The sequence below is a fragment of the Gossypium raimondii genome, chromosome 10 (genome assembly GCF_025698545.1).
Source record: "Gossypium raimondii isolate GPD5lz chromosome 10, ASM2569854v1, whole genome shotgun sequence".
NCBI lineage: Eukaryota > Viridiplantae > Streptophyta > Magnoliopsida > Malvales > Malvaceae > Gossypium > Gossypium raimondii.
The window spans coordinates 53,636,897-53,656,071 of NC_068574.1; the positions used below are offsets into that span (position 1 = coordinate 53,636,897).

The 19,175-nt window shown below is 30.8% G+C and overlaps 1 protein-coding gene and 1 pseudogene across 3 annotated transcripts; one reads left to right on the plus strand and one right to left on the minus strand.

Moving 5' to 3' along the window:
* Window positions 1-934: 934 nt before the first annotated feature.
* LOC105776124 (MATH domain and coiled-coil domain-containing protein At3g58270) lies at window positions 935-11,284 on the minus strand. Of its 3 annotated transcripts, none has more exons than XM_052622120.1 (5): window positions 11,146-11,221; window positions 2,964-3,093; window positions 2,713-2,870; window positions 1,791-2,098; window positions 935-1,695 (listed from the first exon to the last, which is right to left on the minus strand). In XM_052622120.1, the coding sequence occupies exons 1-5, from the start codon at window positions 11,150-11,152 to the stop codon at window positions 1,024-1,026; spliced, it is 1,275 nt and encodes a 424-aa protein (XP_052478080.1). In that variant the 5' UTR covers window positions 11,153-11,221; the 3' UTR covers window positions 935-1,023. The 3 variants fall into 3 exon arrangements, with proteins under 3 accessions (XP_052478080.1, XP_012454071.1, XP_052478081.1); XM_012598617.2 differs by lacking the exon at window positions 11,146-11,221 and adding an exon at window positions 3,166-3,296; XM_052622121.1 differs by lacking the exons at window positions 935-1,695; window positions 1,791-2,098; window positions 2,713-2,870; window positions 2,964-3,093 and adding exons at window positions 8,890-9,690; window positions 9,768-10,075; window positions 10,691-10,848; window positions 10,942-11,071 and having other exon boundaries at window positions 11,146-11,284.
* A 3,421-nt stretch (window positions 11,285-14,705) lies between these two features.
* Window positions 14,706-16,072, plus strand: LOC105776005 (uncharacterized; annotated as a pseudogene).
* Window positions 16,073-19,175: the final 3,103 nt, after the last annotated feature.

Sequence of the window (19,175 nt, forward strand, 5' to 3'; positions counted from 1 at the left end):
TTAAAACTTTCTTTTTTCTTTTTTAAATTTTATATCACTCGACTTAATTTTAAAAAATTTTAAATTGAATTAAGATGATAAAATAATATTTGTTTACTCGAAATATTATTATTCGATTCGATTCAATCAATTGCTCACGCTCATTGATATGTCAAGTTACTATTTCGATATATGACTCAAAATAATGAATGTTGTTTAAATTATTATTGAAATTTCAAAATTAAAAAAATATAAAAATTAAAATTGATTAAATTAAACAATGACTAAACCAAAAAAAAAATTATCTCAAAATTCTCTAAAAGTCATTATTCTCCCTCATTCTACAAACCCTAATCCCATTCCAACTACTCTCAAATTTTACTACAGTTCGAGTGTTTATTTTGGCAAATATAAGTTGTGGTGCATGTAGTTACACTATGGCTTAGATTTGGCGGTGTTAAAAAATAACTATTTATGCAATAAGTACATATATATTTATAATTTAATCTATATATTTTAAATATGTTTTACATCAAATTTGAATCAATATTTAATGCTTGAATTGATATCTAAACTAAAGGACTTGATTGATACATATGAATATTTTGAAGATTCAATTAAAATATTTTAAAGTTAGGGCCAATTTAAAATTTAAACGATAAATTAGGGACATTTGGTGCAATTGACCCTAGTATAAACATTAAATTATGCATACATTACTATAATAAATAGTGAATTGTGGCTGATATAATTTTAACTTGATTAGTATTGACATTCTTACTAGTGCAGAGAATGTGGATTTAAATCTTATTGAAATACATTTTCATCCTATTTAAAGTTTGAGATAAGCTATAGATAGTTCCATATATTATATATATATAAAAACTTATATCATAAAAACCTATAATAAGATTAATGTTCCAAAAAAACCTAATAAATAATTTAAGCATGACAATAAGAAGAATACCATATTCCATATATACCTCCTACATATCATTTATATAAAATTTATATATTATAAAGTCTTGTTCAAAACACCAATACTTAAATCTTAGCTTCAATGGAAGAGATGAAATCTTTGATTCTTCCCCATTCAGCCTCAACACTCTTCTCTTCTTCCTCACCAACCTTGGCAGTGGCCTCACACTCTGCCAATTCCTTTCCCAATGCATCCAACTCCATTTTCATTTCCTTGCAACTTCTGTATATTCCCTTTCGCTCAGCCAACATCTTCTCCTTTCTCTTTTGTGCTTCTTCAACTTCCTCACGGAGGGCAGCAAGTGTTTGATCCACCTGTTTCACCTCTGTTTCGACCTCCTTATATCTGATTAGGCTACTCTCCAAATTACAAGTCATCGTCCGCTTGATAGATTCCTTGGCGGTAAGTTGATCCTTGTCCTGCACTGCTTTCGCTGCTCGGTTAGCTAGTTCTTTCAATCTTTCGTCCAAGCCCAACAACTCATTCTTTTGATCAATTGTAAGGGTGGTGGAGGACCCATCAAAACTAGCTAGGATCATGAATGCCTGCTTAAGTGGAGAAAACTTCCCTGAATCGTTAAGATTAACGGGGGTTGTATTCAAGGCTTCGTTTATTTTAGCCAGTGCTTCCTTTGCTTCTTCTTTAGAATAAACAATTCTAGAGCTTGAAAGCTCAGACTCTAAGCTAGTGAAGAATGTGTTCATGTCTTCCTCAGCAGACTCTTCAGGTTCAATGGCCTGAAATGGTGGAAAAGAAAAGCAATAATAAGAGCTATATATATATATATATATATATATATATGCATTAATATTAACTGATTTAGGTAACGTACCACAGTCTGGCTAGAAGACTGAGTTGGTGAAGGAGGTGTGATTTCTACTGGTTTGGTTGTAGGAGCTTTCTGGTTGTCTATGACTGCCTTAACACAATCAGCTTCCTTGGCCTTAAGTTCATCCCAATCAGTTTTGACTATAAATTCATGGGAAATAAAATCTAGAGTCTTATCAGTGCAAACGTATACTTCAACCAAGCATGCATCATGAAGGAGATAGCCTCTTTTAAGGTTGTGTAATTCAGTAAGACGTAAGAATGAAGTGAAGCCCCAATCAGCCTGCCTCGCGTTGAAACAATGGTGAGTGACTGCCAAAAACAACAGTGCCTTATCATCAACAACCAGTTCAGTACAGAAGCTGACAGACTCTACGAAGAAAGGATGGCATAGATAAAATATTTGGCATCTGGACTTCAACAGTTTTGACCATACCAACGCCTCAAACAAGCTGAGCTTTAGGTAATATGAATTCAAAGCTTCCTTTATAAACCCCGAAACTTCTTCGTAGTGGCTCTTCCATGCTTCATTACATTATATATTGTCATTTGGTTCTAGTCTATCATTTCTATTTCTATGTATGCTTGTACGTGGAAAGCTCAAGCATTCCCCAATGAGACAGAGCCCCAGTTGAACATACAAAATAAATGCAAAACAGAACAAGAGGAAGCAATAGCCATTGTTTTCCTAAAGCTTTGACAAATGACAAGTAACCGAGTAATAACAAAAAGAGTCGAATTACACAACTGGTTCACGCAGTCACTCTTAAGAGCTAGCATTCAGCATATCAGTGACCCTTCCCTTATTCCTATATTATGGCTATCTTATATAGCCTCTTTAAACCCATTAAATAAGAACAAGAATAAAATGCTGATCCCTTGTTGGTACTACGAAATTGTGATTGCTACAACAAATAACAATATACCTTTTGTACTAGAAGTTTCACGATCCAATTGATCGATGACTCCGAATCCGACTTGGGCATATTTACTCCATCCGTAAGGCAGAGTAGCTGAATCTGCAACATCTAAATAAATTGACAAATGATCCACATTGTTCCCCTTGGGGAAGATAAGAACTCGCCTGCCAAATAAGTTTGTAAATCTGAGTCATAGGGAGATGAAAACTGGAAATAAAAACATAAAGCAACAACAAGAAGAAAAAGATCAAAGTTACCATTTGTAGCTATCAAATGTAAAAACTTCAGAGTAGAGCTTTTTGTCTACAAGACTGGAGAAATTCTGAATCCTCCATGTGAACTTCTTTATTTTTACATCAATATCCATATATTGAAACTTACTATCCACTGCACTCAAAATCTTAAACATTACAAAACATACATAATAATAGAAGAAAGGATTATAAGTAGAAGCTATACCTGCCATTACGAGAGAATGTGGTGCTACCTGCAGTGCAGAAAAGTGGAGGGGATGAAGATTCAAGGTTCCTTAGAGTTCCAAGTTTGTTTAAATATTGACAAGTCCTCTTCTTTTGTCAAAAGTTAGTTGACTTAAACTACTTAGGCTTTAAGCTATCCTTTATTATTTTCTTTCACTGTTTATAAAAATTAATAGAAAGTTATGTAAATAATTTTTATATTTATTTAAAAAATAAAAAATGATGGCAATTCTATTAGTTGGGTCACTCAAGTATTAATGTATTTCTATTTTGGTCATCTAATTTCAAACATTTTCAATTCTATCACCAAAATTATCAATGTTGATTTTTTTTTTGCTTATATGTCAAAAAAGCCCTTAAGAAAATGCAAACAAAGAAAATCAATTAAGCCCCTATATTAAATTCACACTCAACTAACCTCCTATCCTTAACTAAAATAATCAATTAAGCCCTTCCAGTAACAATTTCCGTCATTGACTACGTTGACTATTAAAATAAATTGATGGACCAATTAAATAGTGACATGTGGCAACTTTTGGTTTAATATAATATTTTCCCTTAAAAATCATAAAAAATAAAAAATTATAAAAAGATATTAAAATTTATATAAACTTATAAATATTATAAAAATATAAAAAATTAATGAAACCTATTTAAAATAAAATATATATTAGAATTCTTTAAAAAAATATTAAAATTATTAAAATTGTATAAACTTATAAAAATTATAAAACAATCATAGAAACTTGAATTGTACCAATTAGCCCAAAGTCTCAAGTTTACCAATTCGAAAAAAGTCATTAGATTGGTTGACTTGGGAACTGGACGATTGAATCGATTTTTTTTTATTTTTTAATAATTTTTATCAAACAAAAATTTTATTATCCAACTATTAGTATATACCATAATGAAATATCCTGACCAAGGTTTCCATAATTGAACAGCTGGTCGAGTCGTTCAAGCCATTGATTTTACAGTTAGACTAATTCATCCAATTCAATTAAATAAAACATTAAAAATAAAAAAATATATTAAAAATTTGATTCAACCATCCGGTTTCCAGGTCAACCGATCTAATGACTTTCTCCAAATTGATACCCTTATCGATTTCGGTCTAATCGGTCAAACAAATTGATCCAATCCAATTTAAGTTTTTATGATTTTTTTTATAATTTTTATAAGTTTAAAATCGGACCTTGTTAAATTAAAAATAGATAGGGCATTTTTAAAAGACCTTGGAAAATTAAAAACAATTCGAATTGACTCAAAACCTATTAGGCTTAAAACAAATTTAGACTCTTAATTTGGGCTAATTTTAAATTTTATTTGGATTTTTAAAATTAATTTGGCTCTAAAAATCAATTTGAGTTTCTAAAACAAATCAAATTGGACTTCTTTAAAAACAGATTTGACAACAAAATTTTCAAAACAAAATCCAAATAAATTTAGGTTTTGAGTAGCAAATTTAAAGAACATCAGATTGGGTTTTGAAAAACAATAAAATTGGGCCTTAGCCTTAATATCAAGCCCAAAAGGATCTGAAAACCCAAAAGGATTTTTACTTAAAATTCATTTGATTTTTGGGTAAACCCACAAATGGTCACCCAACTATGCACGTGTTCTTGTTCTGGTCACTGAACTTTAAAAAATTTTAATTTAAACACTGATATTTGAATTCGTTCCTGTTTTGATCAGCCACCGTTAAATTGGTAACGGTATAATAACACATTTAGTCCTCAATACTTACATATTTTAGCATTTTGATCTTAATTATAAATAATTCAATAAATTTAACCCTTCACGTTTACAAATTGTATCAATTTGATTATCAAACTTACTAATCAAAGTTTTCAACTTTTATAAATGTGAACCCTAAAAAAGAAAAAAAAACTTCTCTCAACTAATGAGTCGTTTTCCGAGCTAATTCTTGATACCAATAAGTTTCTCTTGAAAAAAATTTATAGTGTTAGTATTTTATAGTGTTGGTGCTGGAATAATTTTTGTTATTGTTTGCGATAATATAAATTTTTTTGGCCCTTAAACTCGGCTATTAGGTTCAATTTTGAGATTATATCACATCATTGCTTGAAAATTAATACATATAATTCTAGGTGATAATATGGTATAACCTTAGAGAGTCGCACATAGATTTTAATAATCGAGCCAATAATTCAATCAGTCAAACTTTTGGTTCTTGATTCAATTGGTTTGTTCAGTTTAGTTGCTAGACCAATAATTACTAATGCGACATTAAACTATTAGAAATGGATAATATCCCTGTTTTATAAAATCCTTTCTCTATTGTGGAATTCAAATTTTAGTTTTTAAACAAATCCCAACATTAATGTTATAAAATAAAAGAAATTTAGCTAGAAATATAAAGAAATAAAAGAATGCTATAAAAGACCATAATTGAGAATGTTGACCTTATTTTTTTTATTGAAAACGGGGTCGACTTGGGTTTTGAAAAAAAGAAACAGGAGTCGCCACCAATCCTTTTTTTTATGAGGTGTGATTGGATCACCTCGAAAAGGAGTTGTTTTTAATAAACGGTTTGATTTTATTAAAACAACAAGTTTGGTCCACGAAATTCAGAAAAACGGGTTCGGAGTCGATTACATACGAGGAAGGATTAGCACCCTCGATACGCCCAAAATTGGTACCTAGTTGATTACTTAATGTCTTAATGTCGAAAATTGAGAACCTTGAAGAATTTTAAAAATACGATCATTGTATTAAAACGTTAAAAATTTTCAGGAAAAGGGCATGTTTCACGTTATTCGAGAAAGAGAATTATATCCAGTAAGTTAGGACACAATATCTCGAATTCCCGATACGTGAATGAAAATGCTTGTTCAAAAGATATTTAACTATCTTGGATTAAAAAAGAGATCGCGGCCAGTAAGTTAGGACACGATCCTTTTTTAATTCCCGATATCGTTTAAAACTTGAGTTTGAAAATATTCACGTAATAAAGTTTAAAAGAATATTCAGTTGTTTAAATCAAATGAAGAAATCTCAACCCAATTCGTTAGGGCACAATTTCTCAAAATATCAAACATTAAATATTGCATTTATTTTTTTAAAAAAATCTTCATCTTAAGAAATCAACGTGTCACATCCAATGCATTAGGACACGACGTATTGAATTCTCGATGATGAGCTTTTTATTTATGTTTTTTTATAAAAGAGTAATTTCGATTATTTTGATTCAACAAAGAAAATCGGAACCCAATACGTTAGGGCTCAATTCTCTCGAAGATCTCAAATATCGAGTGTTATTTTTATTTTGAAATTTTCCGTTTTTGGATAAATCTGAGTAAAGAAAAATGAATGTAAAATAATAATAATGATGATAATGAAAATAAAATAATACAAGCAAAATAAGAAAAGATAAATAAATAAGATGGCAAATATAATAAAAAGAAATCAACAAATAAAAGTAAATAAACAAATAAAATTAAAGCACTTTAAGTAAATAATAATAATGAGCATGTAAATAAATAAATAAATTAACACCAAATGAAACAATAGTAATGAATAAAATTATGATATATATATATATATATATATATATATATATATATATATGCATGTATGTATGTTAGAATTATAAAGTATATATAAAATATATATAATATATTTTAAAATATAAAGAATATATAAATATATATATATATAATATGTACATATGTACATATGCGTCGGTATATAAAAATTATAGAATATGAAAATAATGAAATACATGTAAAAAGGGTAGGTATATATGTACAAAATGTATGTAAGTATACTTATTTTTTTAAGATTATAAAGTAAATGCAAAAAGAATATATGTATGTATATCTAAACTATCATATAATAATAATATGATGAATAAAAATGATATAAATAATAATAGAAATAATAATCATAATAATAAAAGATAATAACATTAAAATAATGAAGAAAAAAAAAATAATAATAAAAGTGTTAAAAAAGGACTAAATCGAAGTAAAAACAAAGATACTGGGCGAATTTAAACATGGAAAATACAAAGGGGACTCATTTATAATGCGTGCGAAGCCTAGGGGATCGATTTGGAAAATATCCCGAGCCCTACACGCAGCGTTTTGACACGGGCTGAAATGAAACATATGAGAAATTATGCGACCGAATTTAAAAAACAAAACAGGACTAAATTGCACCAGAGCGCTAAGGAGGAGGGGCCTCGCGCGCAAATATCCTCTCCAGCGAAAACACGCGGATCCTCCGGGTCGGATCGAGTCGACGGGCGGATCTGGGGGCAAAACGGCGTCGTTTTAACGCCTGGGGCTATGGCGCAAAACGGCGCCGTTTTGAGTGCTTATAAAATCAAAAAAAAAAATTTAACTTCATTTTCTGCTCTTTCAAAGAAAAAAACAAATTCTCTTAAAAAATCCTCTCTCCTTCCAGTCCGTAGCCCAGAATCCGACGAGAAGAACCGCCGTCGACGCCGTCGTGCCGGCCACCGTGTAAATTCAAAGGTAATTTTTTTTTGCTTTCTTTTATATGTTATATATATATATATATACAGGTTTTAAAAAATAAAAGAAACAAAATCAAACACAAATAGTTCGAAAGAAAAAAAATAAAGAAAAAAAATAAAAATAGAAAAGGAAAATAGATATACCGAAAAATGGGTTATTGAATCTGTTTTTTTTTTTTGCTTTTTTATTTCTTTAAATCGTGAAAAAGGGGGGCAGCCCCATTACAGATCTTTGAATGACTTTATAGCCATTTTTACAATATTTTTTATTTATTACTTGTGATTTCTTTCTCTAGTTTTGCAGGCAAGTGGCGATGGGACGTGCGGTGGCAGAAGCTGCGGTGGCAGGGCAAGTGGGCGACATGACCGTGGCGGCTGGTCAGCAGATGCGGCGCTAGGGTTTCTTTTCTGAAACCCTAGTTTGACTTTGGGGGATTGGGCCGGTTGTGTAGTTGGGCTAGGTTATTGGGCTAAATTAGGCTGCTGTTTTGTTTGGGTTATGTTGTATAGGTTTTGGGTATTGGGTTTGTAATTGATTTTTGGGCTGGGCAAATATTGGGCTGTACAGAGAACATAATTCTACTTTATGTGTTCTCATTCACTTGAATCAACTATGTGTTGGGGTAAAAAAACAATGATAAACTTTACAAAATTAAAGATAAATAAAGAGATAAATTAATACATAAAGATAAATAAATGATTTATCTTAGATAAATAGAAGTAATTTATCTCCTATTATATGTATATCCACAATAATTTATTATTTATAAATATTAAATATTAAATTAAAAATAATGTAAATATATATTTTATCTTAGATAGAAAGAAATAATTTATCTCCATGGATAATTACAATAATTTATTATTTATAACAATTAAATGTTAAATTAAAAATAATAATATGACGGACTTCAAATAAATAAATTTGGGTTAATTGTTTATCATATTTTAGTCAAATTGACCCCAAGATAAACATTAAATTATGCATACATTACTATAATAAATAGTGAATTGTGGCCCATATAATTTTAACTTGATTAGTATTGACATTCTTACTAGTGCAGGAGAATGTCGATTTAAATGCTATTGAAATATATTTTCGTCCTATTTAAAGTTTGAGATAAGCTATAGATAGTTTCATATATTATATATATATATAAAAAAAAACTTATATCATAAAAAACTATAATAAGATTAATGTTCCCAAAAAAAAACCAAATAAATAATTTAAGCATGACAATAAGAAGAATACCATATTCCATATATACCTCCTACATATCATTTATATAAAATTTATATAATATAAAGTCTTGTTCAAAACACCAATACTTAAATCTTAGCTTCAATGGAAGAGATGAAATCTTTGATTCTTCCCCATTCAGCCTCAACACTCTTCTCTTCTTCCTCACCAACCTTGGCAGTGGCCTCACACTCTGCCAATTCCTTTCCCAATGCATCCAACTCCATTTTCATTTCCTTGCAACTTCTGTATATCCCCTTTCGTTCAGCCAACATCTTCTCCTTTCTCTTTTGTGCTTCTTCAACTTCCTCACGGAGGGCAGCAAGTGTTTGATCCACCTGTTTCACCTCTGTTTCGACCTCCTTATATCTGATTAGGCTACTCTCCAAATTACAAGTCATCGTCCGCTTCATAGATTCCTTGGCGGTAAGTTGATCCTTGTCCTGCACTGCTTTCGCTGCTCGGTTAGCTAGTTCTTTCAATCTTTCGTCCAAGCCCAACAACTCATTCTTTTGATCAATTGTAAGGGTGGTGGAGGAACCATCAAAACTAGCTAGGATCATGAATGCCTGCTTAAGTGGAGAAAACTTCCCTGAATCGTTAAGATTAACGGGGGTTGTATTCAAGGCTTCGTTTATTTTAGCCAGTGCTTCCTTTGCTTCTTCTTTAGAATAAACAATTCTAGAGCTTGAAAGCTCGGACTCTAAGCTAGTGAAGAATGTGTTCATGTCTTCCTCAGCAGACTCTTCAGGTTCAATGGCCTGAAATGGCGGAAAAGAAAAGCAATAATAAGAGATATATATATACGCATTAATATTAACTGATTTAGGTAACGTACCACAGTCTGGCTAGAAGACTGAGTTGGTGAAGGAGGTGTGATTTCTACTGGTTTGGTTGTAGGAGTTTTCTGGTTGTCTATGACTGCCTTAACACAATCAGCTTCCTTGGCCTTAAGTTCATCCCAATCAGTTTTGACTATAAATTCATGGGAAATAAAATCTAGAGTCTTATCAGTGCAAACGTATACTTCAACCAAGCATGCATCATTAAGGAGATAGCCTCTTTTAGGGTCGTGTAATTCAGTAAGACGTAAGAATGAAGTGAAGCCCCAATCAACCTGCCTCGCGTTGAAACAATGGTGAGTGACTGCCAAAAACAACAGTGCCTTATCATCAACAACCAGTTCAGTACAGAAGCTGACAGACTCTACGAAGAAAGGATGGCATAGATAAAATATTTGGCATCTGGACTTCAACAGTTTTGACCATACCAACTCCTCAAACAAGCTGAGCTTTAGGTAATATGAATTCGAAGCTTCCTTTATAAACCCCGAAACTTCTTCGTAATGGCTCTTCCATGCTTCATTACATTTTATATTGTCATTTGGTTCTAGTCTATCATTTCTATTTCTATGTATGCTTGTACGTGGAAAGCTCAAGCATTCCCCAATGAGACAGAGCCCCAGGTGAACATACAAAATAAATGCAAAACAGAACAAGAGGAAGCAATATCCATTGTTTTCCTAAAGCTTTGACAAATGACAAGTAACCGAGTAAATAAGAAAAAGAGTCGAATTACACAATTGGTTGACGCAGTCACTCTTAAGACCTAGCATTCAGCATATCAGTGACCCTTCCCTTATTCCTATATTATGGCTATCTTATATAGGTTCTTTAAACCCATTAAATAAGAACAAGAATAAAATGCTGATCCCTTGTTTGTACTGCGAAATTGTGATTGCTGCAACAAATAACAATATACCTTTTGTACTGGAAGTTTCACGATCAAATTGATCGATGACTCCGAGCCCGACTTGGGCATATTTAGTCCATCCGTAAGGCAAAGTAGCTGAATCTGCAACATCTAAATAAATTGACAAATGATCCACATTGTTCCCCTTGGGGAAGATAAGAACTCGCCTGCCAAATAAGTTTGTAAATCTGAGTCATAGGGAGATAAAAACTGGAAATAAAAACATAAAGCAACAACAAGAAGAAGAAGATCAAAGTTACCATTTGTAGCCATCAACAGTAAAAACTTCAGAGTAGAGCTTTTTGACTTCAAGACTGGAGAAATTCTGAATCCTCCATGTGAACTTCTTTATTTTTACATCAATATCCATACATTGAAACTTACTATCCACTGCACTCAAAATCTTAAACATTACAGAACATACATAATAATAGAAGAAAGGATTATAAGTAGAAGCTCTATACCTGCCATTACGAGAGAATGTGGTGCTACCTGCAGTGCAGAAACGTGGAGGGGATGAAGATTCAAGGTTCCTTTGAGTTCCAAGTTTGTTTAAATATTGACAAGTCCTCTTCTTTTGTCAAAAGTCTAGTTGACTTAAACTACTTAGCTTTAGGCTATCCTTTATTATTTTCTTTTACTATTTTAAAAATTAATAGAAAGTTATGTAAATAATTTTATATTTATTTAAAAAATAAAAAATGATGGCAATTCTATTAGTTGGGTCACTCAAGTATTAATATATTTCTATTTTGGTTATCTAATTTCAAACATTTTCAATTCTATCACCAAAATTATCAATGTTGATTTTTTTTTTTGCTTATATGTCAAAAAGCCCTTAAGAAAATGCAAACAAAAAAAATCAATTAAGCCCCTATATTAAATTCACACTCAACTAACTTTCTATCGTTAATTAAAATAATCAATCAAGCCCCTCCGTTAACAATTTCCGTCATTGACTACGTTGACTGTTAAAATAAATTGATGGACCAATCAAATAGTGACAAATGGCAACTTTTGGTTTAATCTAATATTTTCCCCTAAAAATCATAAAAAATTAAAAATTATAAAAAGATATTAAAATTTATATAAACTTATAAATATTATAAAAATATAAAATAAACAATGAAACCTATTTAATATAAAATATATATTAGAATTCTTTAAAAAAATTAAAATTATTAAAATTATTAAAATTGTATAAACTTATAAATATTATAAAAATATAAAAAATTAATGAAACCTATTTAAAATAAAATACATATTAGAATTCTTTAAAAAATATATTAAATTTATTAAAATTGTATAAACTGATAAAAATTATAAAACAATCATAAAAACTTGAATTGGACCAATTAGCCCAAAATCGCAAGTTTACCAATCCGAAAAAAGTCAATAGATTGGTTGACCTGAGAACTGGACTATTGAATCGAACTTTTTTATTTTTAATAATTTTTATCAAATGAAAATTTTATTATCCAACTATTAGCATATGCCATAATGAAATATTTTGACCAATGTTTCCATAATTGAACAGCTAATCGAATTGTTCAAGCCCTTGATTTTACAGTTCGATAATTCATCCAATTCAATTAAATAAAACATTAAAAATAAAAAATATATTAAAAAATTTGATTCAACCATTCGGTTTTCAAGTCAACCGATCTAATGACCTTCTCCAGATTGATACCCTTATCGATTTCGATCTAATCAATCAAACTGATTGATCCAATCCAATTTAAGTTTTTATGATTTTTTTATAATTTTTATAAGTTTAAAATTGGACCTTGTTAAATTAAAATTAGATAGAGCATTTTAAAAGACCTTGAAAAATTAAAACAATTCGAATTGACTCAAAACCTATTAGGCTTAAAACAAATTTAGACTCTTAATTTGGGCTAATTTTAAATTTTATTTGAATTTTTTAAAAATTAATTTGGCTCTAAAAGATCAATTTGAGTTTCTAAAACAAATCAATTTGGACTTCTTTAAAAACAGATTTGACAACAAATTTTTCAAAACAAAATTCCAAATAAATTTAGGTTTGAGCAGCAAATTTAAAGAAAATCAGATTGGGTTTTGAAAAACAATTAAATTGGGCCTTAGCCTTAATATCAAGCCCAAAAGGATCTGAAAATCCAAAAGGATTTTTACTTAAAATTCATTTGATTTTTGGGTAAACTATACAAATGGTCACCCAACTATGCACGTGTTCCTGTTTTGGTTACTGAACTTTAAAAATTTTTAATTTAAACACTGACATTTGAATTCGTTCCTGTTCTGATTAGCCACCATTAAATTGATAACGGTATAATAACACATTTAGTCCTGAATATTTACATATTCTAGCATTTTGATCTTAATTATAAATAATCTAATAATTTTAACCCTTCACGTTTACAAATTGTATCGATTTGATTATCAAACTTACTAATCAAAGTTTTCAACTTTTATAAATGTTTGAACCCCAAAAAAGAAAAAAAAACTTCTCCCAGCTAACGAGTCGTTTTCTGAGCCAATTCTTGATACCAATAAGTTTCTCTTGAAAACAATTTATAATGTTGGTATTGTATAGCTTGGTGTTGGAACATTTTTTGTTATTGTTTGGGATAATATAAGTTTTTTGGCCCTTAAACTTGGTTATTAGGATCAATTTTGAGATTATGTCACATCATATCTTGAAAATTAATTTAAAATTCTATATGACAATATGGTATAACCTTAGAGAGTCACATATAAATTTTAATAATCGAACCAATAATTCAATCAGTTAAACTTTTGGTTCTTGATTCAATTGGTTTGATCAGTTTAGTTGCTAGACCAATAATTACTAATGTGACATTAAACTATCGGAAATGGATAATATCCTTGTTTTATAAAATCCTTTCTCTATTGCGAATTCAAATCTTAGTTTTAAACAAATCCCAACATTAATGTTATAAAATAAAAGAAATTTAGCTAGAAATATAAAGAAATAAAAGAATGCTACAAAACACCATAATAGAGAATATAATTCTACTTTATGTGTTCTCATTCACTTGAATCACCTATGTGTTGGGGTTAAAAACAATGATAAACTTTACAAAATTAAAGATAAATAAAGGAGATAAATTAACACATAAAGATAAATAAATGATTTATCTTAGAAAAAAAGTAATTTATCTCTTATTATATGTATATCCACAATAATTTATTATTTATAAATATTAAATATTAAATTAAAAATAATGTAAATATATATTTTTTGTCTTAGATAGAAAGAAATAATTTATCTCCATGAATATTTACAATAATTTATTATTTATAACAATTAAATGTTAAATTAAAAATAATAATATGACGGACTTCAAATAAATAAATTTGGGTTAATTGTTTATCATATTTTAGTCAAATTGGCAACACTTGCCAGGAAACCCTGAATTTTCCAATTATGGACGTTGAGCAGTAAGCATCTTTTACTACCACATTATCTGATAATGGAAGGTATTAGCAAGTACTTCTTATAATCCTTCCCCTAAACACTCAAAAACCCTGTTTTTTTTTTTTTTAATCCTTTTAATGTTTAAAATTTTGAGTGCAGTGGATAGCAAGTCTCAGTCTGTGGATATTAACACAGGGAGGATTGAAAATTTCTCTAGCATCCAAGACAAAAGGCTCTACTCTGAAAATTTTGTGGTTGATGGCAACAAATGGTAACTTTGATAATCTTCTTCTTGTTGCTTATGTTTTACTTGTTTCAACTGGTTGATGGCAGGCGAATTCTTATCTTTCCCAAAGGGAACAATGCGGATCATTTGTCCAATTTGAAGTAACTGTAATTGACCGATTTGATCGAACAACTTCCATTACTGAAGGTTATGTTGTTGCAGCTATCACATTTTTACTTTATTTAATGGGGGTATAGTTATTTGATTCTAAACAATGGGGTATACTTATGTGGACACATGGCTTTTGCTTTTTCCCCCTTGGTGAATTTGTTTTATTTATTTTCATACAAATTTGACCATATTATGGGAATAGTGGAATGGTTAGTGATGTTGGGGTTAAGCTAATGCTAGTTGTTAAAGGTCAGTGTGTGAACCAATTGTGTAATTCAATTCTTTTTGGTGATATTGGCATTTATTTTGTATGTTCACTTGGGGCCCTGGCTCAATGGTGAATGCTTGAGCTTTACCCATGCATACATAGAAATAGAAAATATATACTAGAATGTCAATATAAAATTGAACGAGGCATGAAATGGAACCATTATCACAAAGGAAACTTTGGGTTCATATTGGTCATAGGTTCAGAAATGGGATTGAGCTCTATGAAATCTGACCTCCCATCGATTAGCTCAGCTTGTTTGAGGCCAAATATGTTCTCCATGCCATTCTTTCTTCTTAGAATGTGTCATTAGCTTGTTTACTTGACTGGTTGTTGATGATACACTCTTTTTCTTTTAGCAGTGGGTACGCGTGAGTTCGATATGAATGTTGCTTGGAGCTTTCGTTCATTCTTACCTCTTACTGAATTACATGACCCTGAAAGAGGCTATCTTGTCAATGATGCATGCCCACTGATAGGACTAGAGCTTTGATTTCACATGAATTGATACTCAAATCCGATTCGGATAAACTTAAGACGGAGGAAGCTGATTGTGTTAAGGCAGTCATACACAACCAGGAAACTAAAGAAACCGAACCAATAGGAATCACAACTCTTTCACCAACTCAGCCTTCTTCCCAGATTGTGGTAAGTCAGCTAAATTAGTTGTTGATATTAATGCATTTATGTATCTATATTATTGCTTTCTTTGCCGCCATTTCAGGCCATTGAACTTGAGGAGCCTACTGAAGAAGATATGAACACATTCTTCACTAGCTTTCGAGCTCCAACATTGTTTATTCTCAAGAAGAAGCAATGGAAGCACTGACTAAATTAGACGAAGCCTTGAATATGAGCCCTGTTACCTTTTACGAGTCACCGAAGCTTTCTCCACTTAAGCATGCATTCAAGATACTAGCTAGTTTTGATTGTTCCTCTACCACCCTTACAATTGAGCAGAAAAAAGAGTCGTTGGCCATGGAGGAGAGCTTGAAAGAACTAGCTGACATAGCAGCGAAAGCAGTGCAAGACAACAATCACCTTATTGCGAAGGAATCTATGAAGCAGACGATTACTCGTAATTTGGATCGTAATCTAATCAGATATAAGGAGGTCGTATCAGAGGTGAAACAGGTAGAGCAAAAACTTACTGCCCTTTCGGCTGAATGAAAGGAGATCTTCAGAAGTTGCAAGAAAATGAAAATGGAGTTGGAAGCATTGGGAAAGGAATGGGCAGAGCATGAGCCCAAGGCTAAGGTTGTTGAGGAGGAAGAGAAGCCTGTTGAGGCAGATGGGGAAGAATGAAACTCCATAAAACAAAAAGGAAATGAGGAAATCAGTAGTGTCAAACACAAATAATGTAAGTAAGAAAAAAATCAGGTAATCCATAAAATTGAATTAATTCGATTTAATTTATCAAAGTGTTTGATTTAAGTAGATTTAGATGTTGTTTGATAAACTTAAAAAATTTAATATTAATTTTTTTTGTTAATATAATTATATTATTTGATAATAATAAATTTTGGTTTTTGAAAATTACTTATTTCATAGTTAATATAATATAATATTTTATATTATTTTAAATTATTTTGGATAAAATTAAATATAATAAAATAAAACAATTTATTTTGAACATAATATTTTAAATCAACTCAAATTTTTCAACATTAAGTGATAAGTAGCCATTTAATTTCTTATAATTTATGATGATTATAAAATATTTTAAATAATTCAATGATTTATCAAATAATTCTGGATTTTTTTATTTTAATTTTTTTTAAAACTTAACAAACCAAATAAATTGATACATTTTTTTTAAAGAAAATTGATAGCATAGGCTTAACAACACAGTCACCCGTCTTGGTTAGTCAGGATAGCTCATATCACCATGCAGGACTTTAGCCGACAATTGCAAGAAACAATGGAGCCCAGGCGGGGTATAATTAGACCTGATCATGAGTCAAGTCAGACTAATGCAAAATTTTAGGCTCGTTTTTTAGGTTTGGGCTCAATTTGACCCAAAAAATGGGCCATAAACTTTGTCCAAGTCTGACTTAGATAAAAAAAATGCTAAACACAAGCTCTGTCTACCCATATTAAATTTTTTATATTATTTTTTATAAACAAATTAAAAAATATAATACATCAAATACACTAAAAACATTATAATAAATGTTCTCTAATAAATTGAAAATACATTAAAAAAATCTTTATACTTAAATAATACTAAGATAGTTGAAACTTAGCAAGCAAATGCCTCTAAAATAATAGCAAAATTAATAATAAAATAAGAGTTATATAATATCCAAAAAATAATAATAAAATAATAATAAAATAATAGCAAAATAACATCAAAATGGCAGCAAACAACAACAAAATAGCAGCAAAACAACAGTGAAAAAAATTAGGCAAATCCGGGCCAGGTTCAAGCTAAAGAGATCTTACCCGAGGCTCGACCCATTTAGAAAACGAGTCTCATTTTTTGTCCAAGTCCATTTTTCAAGCCTATAGTTTTGCCTAAACTCTCCCACTTTTTGAGCGGGCCTTCAAGCTTGGGTGGGTAGCCTGGTCCATGACCAGGTTTAGGCATAATTAGCCGAAGGGTTAAATCACATTCAGAGGCTGGTACTTAGTAACTCTTTCGTATTGAGGTTTGAACTTTTTTTGTCCAAATTAAGTCATGAACTTGACAGTTGTTCCCACATTGGGGCCTGAACCCTTTTTTTTGTCCAAGTTAGGCCTTGAACTTAGCAAATGTTCCCACGTTGGGACTTGAATTTTTTTTCTTTGGTCCAAGTTAGGCCTTAAACTTGGCAACTGTTCTCACATTAGAATTTGAACTTTTTTTATTCAAGTTTGTCCTTAAAAACCCTAAAGTTCAGGCCTAAGTATGTGAACAATTGCTAAGTTTAGACCCCAAAGTGAAAACAATTGTCAAGTTCAGTACCTAACTTGGACTAAAACAATTCAAACCACAATGTGGGAAAAGTTGTCAAATCCAAACCCCAGAATAATTACCAAATTCAGGACTTAAATAAAAAAAATCAAACCCCAATATAAAAAAAAAAATTACAAAATCAATAACTCAAATAATAATTTAACCCTAACCAAAGCATTCACTAACTTGTTTTCCCTCCCTTTAGCGTGCATAACTTTTATTCCATGATCTTCTATTAAAATTATCACTCATTCAATGAAAAGTCAGAATTTGAATTTCGGAAGCTTCAATTTCATGAAAACTAAGGAAAAAAACAAATTTAGAGTTAATTAAAATGATTATTATAAATTATGCAAGAATTAAAATTATATAAAACAATGTGAAATAATTAAAACATGACATACCATGAAAACAGTACGAATACAAAAATGTGTTGTATTTACATTTAACGAATTATTAACATGTAAAATTTTATAAAAAAAATCAGAACATTTTAAATACATAACAATTTTTTTTCTTTTGGCATACACATAATCTTTTTCTCCTCACCTCCAAAAATTCGAGTATTGTTGAGAGGGGTTGGCTCCTTCGAGAGAAGTCTTTGAAGTGTTGTCCTTTGAGCAATTGACTGGGCCTCCAACAACCAGAGGTATTGTCCTCGTGTTGAGGTTTTATCCTCCAACCTCTACGGAGAGTAGTGTACAGTTCATGGAAGGCGCATATCGGTTGGGCTATGTAGCTTAAATGGTATCATGGTTGTAGGTAAGGACCATATAAGCCTCAGGTTAGTGTTGGTGGTTCAAGTCGTCCTGTGCCCACCTCATTATTATTCACATGCCCCATACCGACATCTTTATCAAGTCTTGCAAGCACCTGTTTCCACCAACCGAGGCACCCCCTTCATGAACCATACACAATTCTCTGCAGAAGTTAGGGACAAAATCTCAATATGAGAAGTGAGAACAATACCTTTTGTTGTTAGGGGTCCGATGGAGTGCTCGAAGGATGACACTTCAAAAACTTCTCTCGAAGGAGCCGGTCGACCATCAACAAAGTATTAGTATTCTTTAGGGGTTTCGGAGCCATCATGTTGATGTTGATTCTATGTTCCATTTTAATCTATTCTAAAGCAAGAATTGAACCATAAAATATTGGCTTGATTATGATGATTGGAAAGTCAAAAACTATTCTAACTTGTTTGCAATGTAACTTGTCTCCCTAATGTTAGAGAATTTGACAAAGTCGAAATTATGCCAGTTAAATTCACTTTATTTTTTGGTATACAAACGTCTAATGCTTTACCTTATATTTGGAAAACATCCTTCAGCTATCTCCATTAGATATTTGGTGACAAATTGTTAATAAAGATCAGGCTCGACCTTGGGATAATTTAGAAGTATGGTCGTCTAATGTTCAGGGTTTGAAGGAGCCCAAATTTTTTTTTCAACTTTTAACATGAATTTTTTTTTT

What these genes read in the sequence shown, in the direction of transcription:
- LOC105776124 (XM_052622120.1), bottom strand. An exon ending in ACATTTGATAGCTACAAATG is followed by an intron (nt 2,871 to 2,963) that starts GTAACTTTGATC and finishes CTTATTTGGCAG; the next exon opens with GCGAGTTCTTATCTTCCCCA. An exon ending in TGAAACTTCTAGTACAAAAG is followed by an intron (nt 2,099 to 2,712) that starts GTATATTGTTAT and finishes TGTTTTTGGCAG; the next exon opens with TCACTCACCATTGTTTCAAC.